This window comes from Cydia strobilella, chromosome 14 (genome assembly GCF_947568885.1).
Source record: "Cydia strobilella chromosome 14, ilCydStro3.1, whole genome shotgun sequence".
Taxonomy (NCBI): domain Eukaryota; kingdom Metazoa; phylum Arthropoda; class Insecta; order Lepidoptera; family Tortricidae; genus Cydia; species Cydia strobilella.
Genome location: NC_086054.1, coordinates 13,233,235 through 13,253,666, shown reverse-complemented (window position 1 = coordinate 13,253,666; position 20,432 = coordinate 13,233,235). Strand labels below are relative to the sequence as shown.

General features: G+C 38.5%; 1 protein-coding gene across 3 annotated transcripts in view; it reads left to right on the top strand.

Annotated features, from left to right (window-relative positions):
* Window positions 1-20,432, top strand: part of LOC134747254 (stromal interaction molecule homolog) — a 58,695-nt gene that overhangs the window by 34,144 nt on the left and 4,119 nt on the right. For 2 of the 3 annotated variants that reach the window (XM_063681863.1, XM_063681864.1), the window contains exons 6-11: window positions 7,662-7,855; window positions 8,215-8,334; window positions 8,511-8,678; window positions 9,376-9,510; window positions 9,821-9,944; window positions 12,657-12,719. In XM_063681863.1, coding sequence (XP_063537933.1) covers window positions 7,662-7,855; window positions 8,215-8,334; window positions 8,511-8,678; window positions 9,376-9,510; window positions 9,821-9,944; window positions 12,657-12,719 — 804 coding nt within the window. Of the gene's footprint in view, window positions 1-7,658; window positions 7,856-8,214; window positions 8,335-8,510; window positions 8,679-9,375; window positions 9,511-9,820; window positions 9,945-12,656; window positions 12,720-20,432 lie in introns of all 3 variants that reach the window. The other variant, XM_063681862.1, reaches the window with a different exon arrangement.

Genomic DNA, 20,432 nt, shown 5'->3' with positions numbered 1-20,432 from the left:
CTAATGATTTCCTTGTATGGAGACCTATATATTTTTAGGGATCCGTACCTAAAGGGTAAAAACGGGAAAAAATATGACCTGACTAATAACAGCGACGGAATATATATATATATATATAGACGAAGCTCTTAGTACTTACATTTTTGACTTCGAGAAACGGTCCATATGACTGGCACTGACACGCATCACTGACAGTTATCGCTTCTCCCTCAAATACGAAGCGCGATTTTTCTTAGACCTTACACCGTCCATTTGTTGAAAACCATGTCAGCTGACGTCACACGAGAACCATTTACTTCGTACTGTTTAACTGAAACCACAATACATATTTCCTTCCTCGTGCTATTTGCTGCCATAAATTAAATAGCCCTACCGATTGTACTCGTAATTCGCCGCAAGATTGTGTCATCACCAGACGTCGGATTTCAGGGGACAACATTTAATGCCAGGCATGGAGTTCATATATTGATAAGCTGAATTATCGATGTTTTTTTTATGTACTAATCATCGCTCCAAGTTTTGTTTGAAAGTGCTGTTTAGTTAATGTTTTCGGGCTGACGCATTACGCGAGCGAGCGAATGCAAACCAGTACCTTTCCCATACAATTAATTCCGATTAATACTAACAGTGCCCATCATAATTCACATGATAGTTTATCCTCTGTCTCACTCTAAAGCCTCACACGAGAGCCTTACTGAAGTACAATTTTATTTTCATTCAGTCGAGGCATCGAATTGTGACTGAGTCCGTAATATCCGACCGCGAGTTACATCCAACGTGTTATTAAGTCATATTTACTGGTGACACCATAAACTTTACATTAGTTTCAGGACAGACCTGAAAACATGTTATTTAACGATTTGCCCGTGGCTTTTTCTTCTTTTCGGTGTATGTATCTATATTACCTACTCTAGCATTATTTTCTCGTTGTATATTTACACAAAGCACTCGTTTTAAATAAATATCGATATTTTGTCAATTATCATTGTTTCAGTCATTGCGATTTGTCACGAAGTTCGGATTGAATTTCGGAATAATATTAAATCAAACTTACCTACCACTTATACTACTTTAACATGAACATAGTTCGATATAACTGACATTTTTTGCAGGTTTCTTTAATAAAATATTAGCATATTCTTTAATCGTTTTTTGCGCGCATATTTACTACATATACTTTGCGGGTCATCACTTGCTGTCTCGTCAAGGTCAAATAAATTTTTCTGCGTTCATCTCACTAATTTTACGCCAATTCGTATTCATCATCATCATCATCATCATGTCAGCCGATAGACGTCCACTGCTGGACATAGGCCTCCCCCAAGGCTCGCCACTCCGACCGATCCTGTGCCGCTCGCAACCACCGAATTCCCGCGACTTTCACCAGGTCGTCGCTCCATCTCGTTGGAGGCCTACCGGCAGTTCGTCTTCCGGTACGCGGACGCCACTCCAGAACCTTCCGGCCCCACCGGCCATCAGTTCTGCGAGCAATGTGCCCCGCCCACTGCCACTTAAGGTTTGCAATTCTGCGAGCTATATCGGTGACCCTAGTTCTACTGCGGATATCATCATTTCTGACTCTATCACGCAGAGAAACCCCGAGCATAGCTCTCTCCATTGCCCTTTGCGTGACCTTGAGCCTTCTTATGAGGCCCATCGTTAGCGCCCACGTCTCAGATCCGTATGTCATCACTGGCAACACACACTGGTCAAAGACTTTTGACTTAAGACACTGCGGCAATTTGGACGAAAAGATACTGTGGAGCTTCCCGAACGCTGCCCAACCGAGTCGGATTCGACGAGTGACCTCTTTCTCGAAGTTGGACCTACCTAACTGGACTGTTTGTCCTAGGTATACATAATCGTCAACAACTTCGAGCGCAGAGCCTCCGATTAATACGGGAGTTGGCACAACATGGACGTTAGACATGATCTTCGTCTTGTCCATGTTCATTTTCAGACCAACTCGTTCAGATACTCTGCTGAGATCAGCGAGCATCGCACTGAGGTCCTCCATGGTCTCAGCCATGACTACGATATCATCGGCAAACCGAAGGTGAGTGATGTACTCGCCATTTACATTGATGCCTCGTCCTTTCCAGTCCAGAACCTTAAAGGCATCCTCCAATGCAGCGGTGAACAGCTTTGGGGAGATTACATCTCCTTGTCTGACTCCCCGCTGCAATGGAATAGGCTTCGAGCTCTGGCCCTGTAGTCGGACGGACATGGTGGCGTTTTCGTACAGACACTTCAGCACTTCGATATACCGGTAGTCGATTTGGCACCTTTGGAGAGACTGCAGCACAGCCCAAGTCTCGATCGAATCGAAGGCTTTCTCGTAGTCCACAAATGCAAGGCAAAGGGGGAGGTTATATTCCTCAGTCTTCTGTATAACCTGCCGCAACGCATGTATGTGGTCTACGGTACTATAGCCTTTACGGAAACCTGCTTGTTCGGGAGGCTGGAAGTCGTCAAACCTGCGTGCGAGACGGTTCGTGATGACTCTCGAAAACAGCTTGTAGACATGGCTCAGAAGTGAGATGGGTCTATAATTCTTCAGCAAGGTGTTATCACCTTTTTTGAAGAAGAGCACCACCACACTTCTGTTCCACGCTTGCGGCGTTTTTCCTTCGCGCATGACGGAACTAAACAGCGTCTGAAGGGCCTTAAGGACTGGTTTACCACCCGCCTTCAGGAGTTCGGCCGTAATTCCGTCATCACCTGGGGCTTTGCCATTCTTAAGTTGTTTGAGAGCCATACTAATCTCGTACAGGCTGACGTCCGGGATATCTTCGGTATAGTGTCGAGTTAGTCTAGCTCTAGGGTCTCTAGCTAGATCCACGACGGGTGCTCGGGTTGTTGTGTATAACTGTCCATAGAACTTCTCGACTTCTCCCAAGAGCTCAGGTTTGGATGAGATGATCCTGCCGTCGTCGGTCTTCAGTTTTGTCAGTTGGCTTTGGCCAATAGACAGATCTCTGGCAAACACCTTCGAGCCTCTGTTGCGCTTGATAGCCTCTTCAATACTGTTAGTATTGAATCGGCGTATATCTCGCTTCAGAGACTTCGAGATCCGTCTGTTGAACTGCCTATAACGACAAACGTCACCTGACGACTGCAATTCGTATTCGCACACTTAATAATATCTTACAAAAACATAATATCTTATCAAACAAAGCGCAGTTTTTTTAAGAATCATCTAAAAGTCCAAAGAACTGTCGCTTTCGATATTCCAACTACATATCAGTTTTCCGCCACTTATTGTCCGTATCGGAGGTGTTTGTGATAGGATATGCACCATTAAAAAATCGCTTACCGACGCGATATATTGTTTTTACGAGGCGGTCTATTAGTCTTTAAAAGTACTGTAAAAACTATCCCTTCCATCGGCCTTTACGCGTGGTCACCGGCCCAACACTGTTCTATCGCAGCTTATTGTCTGCCGCTGGTTTTTGCAAATCGGTCTAGTCTTTACAAAAAAAACTGTACCTTCAACTTCAAACTAGTGTTATAGAATCTGTGCTTCAACCATTCCTTATGCCTGGTCACCACGCTTACCTTTTGTGATATCAATCGATTATACAAAGTTTAAAAAATTGTCCTCTATCATGGTCACCGTCTCATCACGGTTACCACGAATGATATCACTCGATCGCGCCGCATTGTCCGCACCGCCGGTTTTCGCGATGTTCGTAACGCAGTGACATGAATGTAATGTTATGATGTGATGTTCGAAACTTGGGTCGCTCTAGGGACGACCTACTGTGTGTTTTTACTGTTCAGTGGCCGATACGTGAATTTGAGTGATGATGACGGTAATATTTTGTTTAAGGAAATATGTTGTGTAATAAACAATAACCAGTTGCTCTAGCTAGAGTAGCCAGTCCAAATCTAATAGTGTGGCATGAAGAGCTTATGTCAAAATGTATTTCTATAGAAATAATGCATACTTACCTACTTACATAATTATATATTTTCTATTTTCTCTCGTAAAATCTCACAAATCGACGGACTGATCACCGTCACTCAGTAGTGAATTTTAAACTTCTCATACAATAAAATTTTGCGAATGTTTAACGGTAAGTAACATGTTTTGATGCAAAAACCGACCTTTAATAAACAAAAAAACTCATATTACCTATATATATTTTCGTCAGAATGAATTGTTTATTTCTGAATAATTATAGTCATTTGAGTAAGTTTTCCTTATAATTCAAATATCATATGATATGAATTTGATTTGATACTATCAAACAGTCATAGAAATAAAACATGAAATACGTGCTTATCCTAAACCTTATAATACAAAGTCCTCCACCGCGTCTCTGTCTGTACTCTGTATGTTCGCAATAAGCTCAAAAACTACTGAATGAAGTCTTCAGTAAGCTCAAACACTAAAAAAAACGGAAAGAAGGAAGGTACAGGTGTATAATTTGTTAAGCTTGTTAAGGTTTTGTGTAAATTGGTTGAAACGATGTTTGCTAATGATGTCGGGAAAAATCACGCTTTTACTACCCGTACGAAGCCCGGAAGGGTTGCTAGTAAATATTAAAAAAATTGCAGAGTTCCATGCCTGCTAACGTAGCGTACTACGTAGGCGAAGCGATATAGGTCCAGGCCAGGCCGATTTGAATACAATGACGACCTATCTATGTGGGCTATATGTGACGTAAAGGCCACACGCCCTTAAACTCGGAACAAGTGACTCTGCACCGACTTTGCAATTACAGAGTGTGGCAGTGCCACCATAAACGTCAAATTCCTATAAAAATATGGCATTTTACTTGCACTTTCACACTTTGTGTAACTGCCCTGATAAGCTAAAATATCCTACAACACATCCATATGAGTGTCAAAGTGTCATAGTCCAGTTTTATTTATAGAAACATCATTACATACGCCCAAATATCACCTTAATAGGTCATCATAATAAAATATTCATTTGAAAACTAGCGACCCGCCCCGGCTTCGCACGGGTTAACAAATTATGCACATAAACCTTCCTAAGAATCACTATCGATAGGTGAAAACCGTATGAAAATCCGTTCAGTAGTTTTTGAGTTTATCGCGAACATACATTCACACAAACAGACGCGGTGGCGGACTTTGTTGTATAAGTTGTAGTGATATTGTCGTTTATGATGAAAGACAGATGTCAAAACAAGTGGAATATGGCCCGTGTCGAATAATATGTAAATCAACTGTACGGTACGTAATTATACCATTTTACAATCAGATTCACATGTAAATTAGCCACTACTCAGTATCCTGATAACCCTGGTTTTACTGCGTTTTGTTCTTAACCTAAAAGTTAATACACCATTTACATGTTACCGCTCAATGCAAAACAGTGAGCGGGGAAAACTGGGAAAAGTGTAGGTTGCCGTCAGAGGCAGTTTTCCGGGCGGCCTAGTTAACTAGTAATAGTACCGTTGAGGGCAGGGCAGTGAGCAGAGTAAGGACCAGGGACAGACGCTTCAAGCGCTGCCTGAGGATACTGCACTGGCGGTTTTTCAGGCAGCAGTCAAAAGACAAACAGGGAGCAATAGCAAGCAGTGATTGTTTACTTTACACCGTCGTGAAGGCATGTTCGTGTTTACCCGAGTCATTTGCCACTAACTATACCTAACCTTTACTTTTAAATTAAGGTTACAGTGAATCTTCTGTAATTATTGCTGCAATTATCACAAGGACGATCAACCTCGCTGGCTGCGTGAGATGTTGCTATTGCAATTTTGATTCTATATTTCAAGATTTGCAGTTTTAAACTTTTTGATTCTCATGCTCTCAAAGAGGGTCATTGTTGTTCTAAAAGGTGTGAAGAAAATGATACGTGTCTGCACTAGAGCATTTTACGTTCGAAGTACGATTTTTTTTAATTTTTTTACGATAAGAAATTGAAATTTGAATTTAAATGGATTTCTTATAAAATTTCCATTCCGATATTTGACTCTCCATTCCATAAATAACGATACTTTTGCCTGAATTGTTAATAGAAAGTACCCTCAAGGAATACTATATAAATGTATACTTAGTCATGTTTTTAAAAAATTACATGCATTTTACTTTCCTCGTATTCGAAATGAAAAGTAGAGTGTTAAACTCGGGAGAAAGGCATCATTTCATCCCTTGGTTAACAATCTACTATTTAACTTCGCTTGCATCGTGCACGCGCATGGTGTCGACTACCCATCTCTTTCTAATAGTTACAGCTAAAAAGATACCAGTATCGCGCAATCGGCACATTTGTGCTATGAGCTATGCTTATGCTTAGGAGCACCCGTCACTGGCATTTCCCGAGCGTCGGCGTCTAGTCAACTCTATGGCTGCTGCTCGACGCAACGTTGGCGCAACTGCGCAGCGACGCCATTTTCCATAGCGCTGACTAGACGCCGACGCTCGCTATTGCGGTTGGCTCTTATAGGTGTGCTGATCTGTGAGATTTTGTGTATAACCAAGTAGGCATACCTTTGTATACTGTTGTCGTGAATATCGTAAAACACTTATTTTATCTCGTGGGTAAAGCCAATACGTCTGCAGGTCTGGTTTCGCCACGACATAAACTAAATTTGTTTATTGTACCTATCATTACTTACTTACCCAATCGGTTAAAAATATTTTGAGAATGCTCTCTTTTACCTTACAGTTCTTAAATATGTATGTGTTATTCACAGGTACTACTTATGAAAATCACTAACATTTGAAGGGTACACGGAAAGAACATGTCTAGTCACTTTAGTCACATTTCGAGTAATCGCGATTTTAAAATTTAACCATGTTAAAATATATGGTAATTCCGTAACCAGGTCATTTTTAACTTAATAAAAAGTTGTGTGTAGCAAGGTAGCAATAGATAAAAATAATCTACATTTTGAGATGAAAATCTCATTTTCCGAAAAAAGTGACTGGACATGTTCATTCCGTGTAGCCTTCATTTATTCCCTTGTTCTAATTAAAGTTATTGAATTAACTTCCACTTATTCTTATTACTTACTAACTGACGTTCATAAGCCTTTCAATTATTGTCAATCATTTCTGTTACAAAACGGCGACAAACATGAGAAATCTACACGCGTAAGTTTTTTTTAAAGGAAGCAAGTTCTTATACTTCTTATCTTCACTACCTAAAGGTCCAGAAGAGATGGCTCTTTAGACCGTTTGAATTTTGCGCCTTTAGTGACGATAACGATTGACAATGACCATACTATTCTATTTTTATACTAGTTGGGCCATTTTATTTAATATTTCATTTTTTATCTATTTAGGGTCAAAACGGATTGTGATTCCGAGTACGAATAACGTAAAACTTTACAAAATTGAAAAAAAAGCGTAGCGTACTAGCACAGGGCGGACACGCTATACATCAAAAATCACTCGCGTTTCTGTGTGAACGGCACGTCTGTACACGCGGCATGCGTCATTGTGTGTTTGTGTGAGTAAGTTGCTTAAAAACAGTACTGAGCGGTCGGCAAAAGGTCGTCAATCTGCTGCTGCGGGGCGAGGTGATTCGAATCGGGGCGGGGCGGTGCGTGGCCGTTCTGTATGATAATACTATTGCTTATTCTGTGATACAAGTGTAAAACGGCCCGGTTGTAAGTGTTCCCAATGCCACCATCAAAACAACCCATACTAGTTACCTAGACCGGGCTTTCTTCCAGAAGGCAGTCGCTGGAAGGACTGGCTGCTGGCGTCGCTGATGCTCGGTGCCGTCGCCGGCGGCTGGGCGGCGCTGCGGGCTGGTCGCGCCAGTCGGCACCAGGTCCAGAGGATGCTGAGAGACATGGAGCAGCTGCGGAGGGCTGAGCTGGCGCTGGATGATATGCAGAAGGAACTAGAGAAGGCGCGGTTAGAACAGGTACCGACATGTTGTTAATCAGTTGGTTGTGGAGTGGTGGTGAGTTAGACGTGTTAGTCAGCACAAAAAAAGGCTACGTACGATATTTAAGAGTCTCACATGGCGACCCTGTCATGAAATGTTTACTACATTCCTTGAGATGGTCACGTATTGCTAATTCATCTTAATCTCTGAAATAGCATAGTTGAGAATGTTTACATGTCTGTGGGTATTAGAATATAAAAGTTGCGAATCTGACTTGTCAAATCTTTCGCTGATGATTCTCCTATGATGTACGTTTCTTTATGTGCCACTTAATTTCACCAAGCTACCTGTTTAGCCAAGAGTTAATCAACTGAGATCAAGTAATTTGTTATCAGGAAAGCGCCACCACAGAGAAGAAAAACCTAGAAAAGAAGCTTAGAGAGGCCGGCGACACGCCGCTACTCAACTCCGCCTCCTCAGATCTTGAAGTCACCCAGCTGAAAGCTGAGATTGAGGTGAGCCTTTGACACAACTCTACAAGATACCCTACTTCTACAAAGTTAAGGATGACTCACGTTAGAACGGTCCGGGCCCGGGCCGATGCTTCCGACACTTCGTTTTCTTTCTATGACGGGCGATCGACTTCTCTATGATCAGTTGGAATCTCACTGTGATCCTTTATATTTCACAGATGTTAAGAGGAGAATTGAGGCGTGCGGAAGGCGAACTCGAAGACCGGTGCTGGGCACCACCCTCGGGATTACAGCAGTGGCTCCAACTCACCCATGAGGTGGAAAACAGGTCGTACCTACGTAAAAAACAACAGGCGGACCAACAGCTTCAACAAGCCAGAGAAGCGGTAAGTGATCCGATGTTACACAGATGTTTAGACGGGACTAAGGGATGGAGAACAGGTGTGGGCAACACTCTCGGGGTTACAGCAGTAGCTCCAACTTACCCATGAGATTGAAAACAGGTCGTACCTACGTAACAAACAACAGGCGGACCTACAGCTTCAGCAAGCCAGAGAAGGGGTAAGTGTTCCAATGTTACACAGATGTTTAGACGGGACTAAGTGATGGAGAACAGGTGTGGGCAACTCCCTCGGGATTACAGCAGTGGCTCCAACTTACCCATGAGGTTGAAACAGGTCGTACCTACGTAAGAAACAACAGGTGGACCGGATAGGTGTGGACATCAATGACAATATCATACGGACTGTAACAGTTGCTCCTTGTCCTTACTCATGAAGTGGAAAACAGAACGTACCTAGTACCTACGTAAGAAACAGAAGCCAGAGACGTGGTAAGTGTCCAATGTGTTTACAAATTAATGGGGGAGGGGGAACGCAGGCCGTTTATTTTCGATAACGATTCGCTTCGTCTTATTTGAGAAAGTGGCTGTGAATTGTGTTACTTAAATGTGAAGTATCTCACAGTCAGAGCTAGATACGGCTCTCTAGAGTGGCATATTTAATAGCACTCGCAAAACATTGCATCTTAGAATCAGCGAAAGGAACATTTCAGCTGTTATCTAAATATTTTTTCATGTTTTAGTGTGAAAAACTCCGCAAGAAACGCTCGAGTCTGGTCGGAGCGTTTGTATCCACGCACGGCAAATCCATAGACGACGTGGACCGCTCTATCGTCGAGGCGCGCACGGCGCTCAACGAAGTCACTCAGGAGCTATCGGTATGTACTAGAAAACTGTCATATACTTCTCTTCAGCGCTGTCCAACTTGTTCCTTAAAAAACTGAAGGTAAGGCTTTACTGAAAAGCAATTGGCACATATCAAATGATATTTCCGCTAGCAAGGGCTCGTTACGTAAGTATATCACTACCTCTGATTTGGATTTCGCAGGCCTAACATGTCTGCACTGCTACCAACCATACATTGTTATAAATTAAAAATATTATAATACCTTTGGATACATGTACATATCCAGTCCAAAAATTTTTTTTAAGGAATCGTTTTTTCCAATTCAAATTATTAATTTTCAGGAGAGGATGCACAGATGGAAACAGATCGAGCGGCTGTGCGGCTTCAACATAATCAACAACAACGGCATTCAGTTCTTAGAGGGCATGCTGTACAGGAACTCCAACGGTCGTCCTGGCGCTAGAGGTGAGTGAGATATATCACAAAATAATTGAAAGCGAGCTTTAACAATACCTAAACGTATAATACAAATCAAGCCGGACATTTTGAGTCCTTTAGCAGCACTCGTGGTCACTATCGGTTACGGAATGTAGTCTCAGAAGAAGCAGCTCTTTCTGCATATCACGGTTATGTGGCATCAATACTACGGTACGGACTCATACTCTGGGGAAACTCCGACGGATGCTGAAATAATTTTTAAAATACAAAAAAATGCATCCGCACTTTATGTGGAGCTGATTTGTTAGACCACTGTAAGCCACTTTACCAATCCACTTCCATGTCTATATGTGTTTGAAATGTGTATCTTTGTAAATAAATATATATAACTGTTTGGGTCACTAACTCTGAAAGAGAGACACATAGGAATAAGTTAAACTTACCGAAAACCAATCTAGCGTTATCACGACAAAATTCCTATTGTATGACTATTAAGATATTTAATATTCTCACCGATACATTTAAGAAATACCTTTTAATAGAATAGATTAGATTAGATCTATTTATTTCTTAAATGAAAAGGCACAGTATTTTACAAAAAGGGATAAAACAAAGGCTTTCACTAAAAGAATATTTTTAGGAAGAAGTTATTTAATTATTTAATTTAACATTGTTATTATTCTGTCGATGAATTTATAAACAAATGTAAATTGTAATGTTAAATTTTTATTACCTACTCTAATATGATTGTAAAATAAAATATGTCCGCCAATTGTAGGTACTACTTATTCATCAATTTTATATAAAATCTAATTGGAAAATTATGTATATAATTGCATGAATTGCATGAAATTATAAATTAGAATCGTTGTCTATAAGTTTAGGTTTATAGTACCTTGTACATAGTCAATTTACATAGTATAAAAACAATATTTGTACGCCAGTCATGACAAAACTAGGATCGTTCAAAAACAAACATGCAACACCTGTATATATAGGGTAGGGTGGTCTAAGACTGCGCACTTAAGGTTTGAGACGTGATAAAATAAAAACAAACGGTATCATTGAAGTCAACTTTTGTTATTTTCTTCCCGAATAACAAGACAACATAATTTTAAACTCTATTAGTAAATGAGATCAACCAATCTTGATATATTAGAGCATAATTGGAAAACGAGAAATGCGCATTCTTACACTACCCGCGTTGTAAGAATGCGCAGCAGGATGTGTAAGATTGCGCGGGTGGTGTAAGAATGCGCGATACCTAAGGAAACGCGGTAGCATATCCAGCCAAGTTTAATTATTTACATAAGTCACAAGCAAAGGCGGCAGCACCCGTGTGCGCTGTGTATTGATCATGCCACCATTCATTACAAGCGATACACGTGATCCAGTCTTCAGTAATTGGATCTTTATAGATTTCGCCACATCACGGGCATGCCCAAGAGGGTCAACATCATTTACAACAACATAGCTTGTATAAATTGTAGATTGCTCTTTGGCTTCAGCAAAATTAGCCTCGTGTTTTCTCGTTCGGTTACAGAACTAGCCAAGAAATCAGCTTCAGTGAATAACTCAGGATTACAAGGTGATATTCCTAAAGGTTTAAAACTTTCAGCAGCGCATGCGGGGTTTGCAGCTTTGGGATAAGCTGGAGTGAAGATTTTAAACATTTGGAATATTTATAGTTTTTCCTGGGTTATTTCTGAGCCATTTTTCACATTCATGTGGAAATGGATGTGTAAGACTGCGCGCGCATTTTTACACATTCGTACCATGCGCATTCTTACACATTCCTCCATTTTCACTAAAACATACTGGTAACGCCACCTATGCAAAATGACGTGAACTAGCGACGGCCGTTCAAACGCGCCATCGCATACGCGATCCAAATTCAAGATCTCATATTTTAATTTACCTAGGTCTTATTAGTGACAATACATTTACGTTGAAGAAAAATACGATCAAAATGTGATAAAAACTTCAAACTTAACCTAGAGTATCTTATTTTCACAGTAAACTAAATTGATTCCGGGAGCAGTAACAGGTGCTATTACACTTCAAAACAGCACTGAAGTTAGCCACGAACTTCACATTGTATTTAAGTTATGACGTATGCGCATTCTTATCGACCGCGCAGTCTTAGACCACCCTACCCTACGCTTGTTTGGTGCATATAAACATTTATTCATTCATTCACTGCTAAGAAGAGACGCGGGCCATATAGATTTTCGTACATTGACCCGCCTGTTGACATCTCTATTGCACGCGCATTATTATATAACTGTCACGCTCGCACAGTGACATTGACAACCGGCATCATGGGCGGGACACCAATAAAATAATGCGAGTGCAATAGAGATGTGAACAGGCGGGTCAATGTACTAAAATCAATATGGTACGCTTCTCTTCTTTAAACGGGTATACCAATTATTTAAAAATTTGTTTACACCACTTTTATAAATTAGAATATTTGTGTTATTTCTCTTTTGATCCTCGTAACGTAAGAGAAAAAATGTTTTAAGTTTGTTTACCGTTCCGTATACTATTTTGCGAAGACTTAATAATGATGATGGATGATATGAAAAAGTATGGAAATATTGGGTTGCTTTTTGTCTCTTTGGGATCGAAAGAGCCTATGATTTTGAGATAAATTATTTCATTTTCAAAAGTGGTTTTTACAACTTTTTCTAAAAATGTCCCATTTACTAGTTCTACAAACCGTTTTCCATGTTCTAGTTCGCATGAGCAGCTCGCAGGACGACCTGAGCGTCGGCGATGACGCGTCGATCTGCGGCTCAGGTAAGATCGACGACCACGACGTCAAATCGCTGCTCTACGAACATCTACATGTAGACTAGAACGTCTTTTAAACACCCCACATAAGCGTCGGCGTGTAGGCAACCCTATGGCTGCTGCTGGACGCAACCCGCGCCATTTTCCATAGCGCTGGCTACTTGACTAGATGCCGACGGTCAAAAGACGCTAGTGTGGGGTAGCCCTTAGGCTTGATTTCCTCCTACGCTGACATCGGTCGCTGACGTCGGCCGGGCGTACCGTCGGTCGCGTAAGACAAAAGAAAATACCCGTACTGCGAAACCGATCGCTGTACGGATCAGTCGTGTGCAAAATTACGTGTTGAAATTTTTGATAATGAAAATTTACGCAAATTAGCGTCCACGCTTCCTTACCGATATTTGTACAATATGAGACAAATCCCACAGTTGTTCAGGATGCTGGCGCACCTCACTAATTACTATTTCTGTGTCAACGTCCATAATTACGACTGGGCGCTTTTCTGCTCGCCTGCACTGGGCACGCGTGCGTACAGCGGACCGGTTAGCTTTTGAGCTTTGCATTGAGCGCGCGATTGGTGCTAATGCGATTGCGAGCGCACGCGGCGCTGACGAGCGACGAAGCGAGCGACGAGTCCCATAGAACGTTAACCGACGTCAGCGTAGCAGGAAATCAAGCGTTAGAGAGAGACCCCACCCCACACTAGCGTCTTATGAGTGACGGCGTCATGCAAAATGGCGTCGTTGCGTAGTTAGTTGCACCAACGTTGCGTCGAGCAACAGCCATAGAGTTGACCAGACGCTGACGCTCAGGGGACGCTAGTGTGGGGTGGCCCTAAGCCGAATAGCATCCTTAACTCACATTTCCTTAAACATAAGTTGTTAGTAAAGTTAAAGTTAGTTTTCTTCTTATTACAATGTGGGTTAGGATATTATTCTGTAGTCCCATGTAAGACCTAAAGCTATATTATTATATCATTATCTACATTGGATTACCTACCTTGTAAATAAGCGCATAGATCAGTTTTTGGCATGTGCTGTTTGATAGAACTTGTATATATCTGTCGTTCACTCAAGGAACTAATATAAAAGAAACACTCTTAACTGGCCATCGCAGGACGTTATGTTTTTTTATTAAGATTTATTTTCAGTTAACAGTCTGGATAATTAAACACAGCTGGAAACACAATGCGAAAAATAGATTAATAAAGTCATAAAGATGGACCAAGTTAACTCTGCATGGCATTTGCAATGAAAAAGTGTGATAATGGCATCATTAATGTCCAATTCCTATGAAAATACGAGGTTTACAATGACAATGACACACCTGCACACTTTGTTCTGTTCAACGACTTGAACCGACTTTGCACCGACGTGCAAAGTTAGCTTAGACGGAGTGTAACTTGTTTTGCGAGTTTGTTACTTGAATGAACGATGGGGTTTTAAGATTTTCGGATAGTTGAACCTCGCAAAATCAAACTTAATTATACCGTAAGGCGTAAGCCATATGTTTACTTTTTAGAGAGCATTTCTATAATAAGGTACCATTATAGCTCAATTATTACGTTGGTAAATGCATTCAATCTGATTCAATTACTCAGATGTCTTTCTACTACCTATTAATTATATTAAGAACTGGTCACTTACGTATTTTAAGTTGAAAAACGCTCTTAATATATTTAATATGTCCGAGTCTCACGGAAGTTTTGTTATTAAAATTTCTACTACCTACTCTGAATATTAAGTGCTATACGTATTTAGTGCCACGTTCATACTCATAAACCGTTTATTATGTAGACAAAATAAGTTCATACAAACAGATAAAATGGTCTACGTAACATTTCATAATGATGTTCGAGATCTACCGTTCATTTGAATGCAAGAGTATGCTAGCTCTGTTGGTGCATATCGGCTTAAAATAATTTATTTTACTAATATTATCACGAAACATGTTCACTTCTGATTCGACGTAACAAAAAAAACCATGGGCATCATGGCCATTTCTACATTTAATTATCTAAAGCAATATGAATATAAGCAAACGCAGCTAATTTTACAGCAAATTTCATATCAGATGGATGTTGTTTTAGTATTGTTGAATATACGTTAATTAATATAGAATTAAATTTTAAAAGACAAGTAAGTGCGAGTTGAAATCAACATATAACCATACTAAGGCTATGTGATAACTATTTATATTAAATAACCTTTAACCTATAAAGTAATCTACAATTATTTTTAGTTGCTCAAAGCGATATATTTAACACATTCTTACATCTCGTACTTAACTTTAATAGCAGTTGAACTTTATTCAACATACCTAGATTATTATTTAAATCAGTTGTAGGCGGGGTGATATACAAATGTTTTGGTGCAATGTGATGATTTTTTCTATAATTAATGGAAACATGCCTTTTTTTCAATAATCAATACAATCTTAAGGAATGTCATAAAACAAACCTAAATTTATTGATGATTCTTAGATTTTTTCTAACAAATCAACTGTTTTCAGTAAAATAACTTAAATGGAGTGAAAATTTTGAAATAGGTCAAATTATTTTTGAGGAACGAGTAGTTACACCCCCAAGGAGACATGTTTTATCTTTTATTTATTTATGAATTTTAATATTACTAGTTCTATTATTGTCACATGTCACAAAGATGCCCTGTTACCTAATTAAGAATTAATGTAATTATATATTTTTCTATTGTTTACCAGTAAATATAACGGCTAATAGTACAATCGGATTAAGTCTCACCTCGAAATCCTTCCAAAGTTATGAAATTTGGTATGTATGTTAATTAAAGGTCTCTTATTCATGTCCACACTATTTGACATCTTGGAAAATGTGTACCATCCTGGAGAAATTTGCGTTTTACTCTAAATATACGTTCTCTATGAAAATATGGTGTAAGGCAACATTAAAGCTTATTAAATTCAACACAAAAAAGTCCTAGATAACTTTGCGGAAAAAATACATCTTGTTATAGAAAATAATAGCTGAATCCAGATTTAGCGCTTATTAGCTTTCAGGGGATATTCTCTTAATATGAAACTTGGAGGAATATGAATTCCACTTTTGTCTATACATTTGTACACGTTCTACTCCAATATCAACATTTTACTCGACTGCGACTTAAACAGAAAGTAGGGTTACGGGTTTAAATACTGAAAATCAGTACATCCTGTAGCTCAGGATACTGGACGGATTTTTTAAAACGACATATTGGTAGATTCCTCTTGCCCTTCACAACCTGTTTATACCTGTTTTATTAAAGAAAAATCAATACAGCTGCCTTGAGAGGACGCCGAATAGTAAATCATATTTTTACTTCTAGCGCCTAAACTATTGAGTGGATTTCAATAAAATAGACATCAGTAGATCCATAATTGGTACACGAGTGCTATGGAATACAAATTTACTAAAATAAATGGAGGAAAAATGTGTAAAACTTAAAAATGTGACTATAAAAACAAATTTTAGGTCTTAAATGGGGTTTAAACAATAGTGACAGTAATGAAATTTGACACCTACAATTTCAGGGATCCCTGTTTGCGTGTCATAAAATTGGAGCTTCGGGGACCACGGGGACTGTAGGTGTCAAATTTCATTACTGTCACTATTGTTTAAACCCCATTTAAGACCTAAAATTTGTTTTTATAGTCACATTTTTAAGTTTTACACATTTTTCCTCCATTTATTTTAGTAAATTTGTATTGCATAGCACTCGTGTACCAATTATGGATCTACTGATGTCTATTTTATTGAAATCCACGCAATAGTTTAGGCGCTAGAAGTAAAAATATGATTTACTATTCGGCGTCCTCTCAAGGAAGCTGTATTGATTTTTCTTTAATAAAACAGGTATAAACAAGTTGTGAAGGGCAAGAGGAATCTACCAATATGTCGTTTTAAAAAACCGTCCAGTATCCTGAGCTACAGGGTGTACTGATTTTCAGTATTTAAACCCATAACCCTACTTTCTGTTTAAGTCGCAGTCGAGTAAAATGTTGATATTGGAGTAGAACGTGTACAAATGTATAGACAAAAGTGGAATTCATATTCCTCCAAGTTTCATATTAAGAGAATATCCCCTGAAAGGGTATAAGGGCTAAATCTGGATTCAGCTATTATTTTCTATAACAAGATGTATTTTTTCCGCAAATTTATCTAGAACTTTTTTATGTAGAATTTAATAAGCTTTAATGTTGCCTTACACCATATTTTCATAGAGAACGTATATTTAGAGTAAAACGCAAATTTCTCCAGGATGGTACACATTTTCCAAGATGGCTGCGATTCCTCGAGGTCCCCAAATGTCAAATAGTGTGGACATGAAAAAGAGACCTTTAATTAACATACATACCAAATTTCATAACTTTGGTAGGATTTCGAGATGAAACTTAATCCGGTTGTACTATAAGAGATGAGTTCCTTATAGATCTGACATTTGAAGCTATTTCATTAAGTATATGAGTATTAAAATATATTTTTTGGTGTTTAACTTTTTTATTATATTATGAATAAAAGTATTTAAAAAACGTAATTTATATCACAATCGATAGGAAGCTTTCAGGCTGTAGTATATTATTTTAAAAGTTATCTAGAGCATGTATGAAATAATACTTAAAACACTTGATTATTGTACATTGGTTTTGGGACACTATTCATTACTTTAAATACACCCCAGGCCAACAGTATGGAAACAAGCTTGTATTTCAATAGAAAAGTGTGATATTTTAAGCGATGGATTTTATACTACTCATTGACAATTTGGTAAAAATAATAAAATGATAATGGAACATTTTAAAACTAAATTACTCTGGCTGTGATAGTTGCCAATTCAACATATGATTATGATTAAGCGTGTATTTTTAATCTTTTGGGTTTGCCTAATGTAAGTCTTACAAATACAAACAAACAAAAAACAAAAAATATTGTATATATTTGTAAACTACAAAGATATTAAAGAAAACAACGTTGTTTCCATACTTTTGGCCTGGGGTGTACCTATTGTATGAGGGAATATTTAAGGATACTAAAATACTCACTCGTGCGATTCAGTGTCAAAATAGGAATGGTGGTGGTATACACCAAATGTGTATTTAAAGAAACGGTCTTATTGTGCGCCGAAACCATACACAAGCCATTTCAAGGGGCACTTGTAATGCCTCCACTATGCCTTCTTAGTATATCTTGAGTCATCTCTTGGTATACTATACAATAATTAACTCGTGTGAAATAAGCTTAACACTCAACACTCTTTCTATCTATATATTATAACGCTTTTATCTTGTGCTTACTTAGAGCTTAATTTAAAATTTAAAACCGTTTTCTCAACCACATTGTCAAATAATTTTTGCGCACAGTTCTTATGGCGTCTACCCACTTCGCCGTTTATTCCCTAATGTTGGTGTTTTTGTGCAAAAACTGCGAATTGTGTGTGTTGGCTATTATAATTTTATGATACACAAATGTTCCTGTTTGTATTTGGGATGCACAAAAAGGCAAGGGGCCCGTTTATCAAAAGCTTGTAGCTTGTAATACAAGTGGAAGTCCCTTTTTGACAGCTTTTGTTAGAAAGGGACTTCCACTTGTACCTATTACAAGCTACAAGCTTTTGATAAACGAGCCCAAGATTGACACTCAGTAGTTTTTTTTACAATTAAACGTTAGTTGCCACATTGTTCATGACGTTTTCAACACGTAGGTACAGTCGAAGGCAAAAATATCGATCCAGACAAATGGCTCAAAAATATGTGAACACGTCTTTATTGTCTAAGGTGTAAGAGCGTACGCATATTTTTGAAACTGGGAATGTATATATATATATATATATTATTTTTTTTACTGTTTATTTTTATAAAGAACAAGAATTACAACATTCCTAGCTCCAATCTTATATATTTATGCCTTTGACTGTATAACTTCTCACTCATTTCACACTAGTAATTTATTATAAATTAAATTGTACATAATTTTGGTGTGGGTTTCTTTCCTTGTGCATGATTAATTAAATTCCTTGTCTGATTAACGTAGATTTCAGAATTGCTTACAAGCTTCTCGCAAATTACCTTAATGACTTATCAAGTTATCAGTCCGTAGATACTATGGTACCCAAAGTGCATTTATCAAAAATATATACTGGTTAGATTCGTGTTGAAATCTAGAAAGTTTTGATGGAATGTTTATGCTGTTGGCTCGGACTGACAAGTGGTTAAAACAGGGATCACCAAATGGCGGACCGCGGTCCGGATCCGGAGCCGACCTATTTTGTGCTGTACATTTGCATTTGCATTGTGCATTTGCTTACTTAATACACTCAAGAAGAAACGGGTTTCGATGGTCATTTTATTTTAAAAATTATACCCCGGAAGAAAGAAAGATATATCAAAATGTGATACAACCTGCGAAGGGGAAGCAATATGCACAGCATATACATTGACAAAATATTAATGCAGTGTTTGTTGTGTAAAAAAAACATGCTTGTTTAGCATTCGTAGATTAGACTTTTTAGAATGTGGTTATAATCTTAAAAGCACTGATTCTTGTGTGAGTTTTTCCGATTATATTGATCAGATTAGTTGAAAAAACAGTTACTTTACCTATTCTTTCCAGTTATTTACAGAAAAGTTTCGTAAAAGCTGATATAAATATACAAAATACAAAATATCTTTATTCAGTATTATAAAAGACATATATATGCTTACATCTTTATACAACTACATAGTTTAGTGACCTTATGGTCACTAGGCGCAGTACAGTTAAGTGACCAACCGACGTCCCTAAGTCGTTAGAATAAGGTCTACAATTGGTCAGTCAACTGCACTGTCCAGTAAAGATAACAACAAAATAATATAGGTACTTTAACATTTTATGAATAAAGTAAGCTACATCTGTTCCCCGTATTAGTATTAAACTGTATCACGGTGGAAACAGGATTCGTCATATTGTTTATAGTTATAATTATAAGACTAAGATGTATTCCCCATAACATGCACGTTAATTTCTTTAAACGGTAGCTATTTTGATTAGAGATATATAATACAGTAGTTGTACAATGCACGTTTGAAAGCTTTTGACGATTGTGATTGTGTTTTATTTGAACCACCTTTTGCAAGTTTTACCTAGACTCGTTCGAGCTCCATTGACGCCAGACTACTCAAGCGTTCTTTGGTTATTCTAGTGCCCGTTTTGTACTGCTAAGGAATTGTATATCTGTACCGTTTCGTAGCTTATCACAGTGACAATAATATTTTCTATAAAAAGGGACCTTATTGTCGATGGCGCTTACGCTATTATAAACGATGCTCTGATATAAATACAATGACGCGCGACGCTGTGCGGCGTAAGCGCCATCGACAATAAGGTCCCTATTCATAGAAAATGCCCCATATGAGATCACAAGCTATTGATGGTCATTATAACAGAGTACGAAATTCCTACTGCAAATTCCTTGTCTGTACGCAATAGTGACTACGCAAACTATAAGATACCTTGAGTTTGGTCGTTTTTCTGTTTAAGGTAAGATATTTTTAATTTGCCAGCTTTTGCCTATGTTGAGCTTTATGTTGCTTTTCTATACTTGAAGGTCCGTTGAACTGTATTGTCATTAAATATGTACTTAACTTGATTTAATTTATTTCTTAAAATAGTTATTAATAATGATAACGCACTAATTTACTATTGACTACCATAAAGTATCCACGGACCGACAG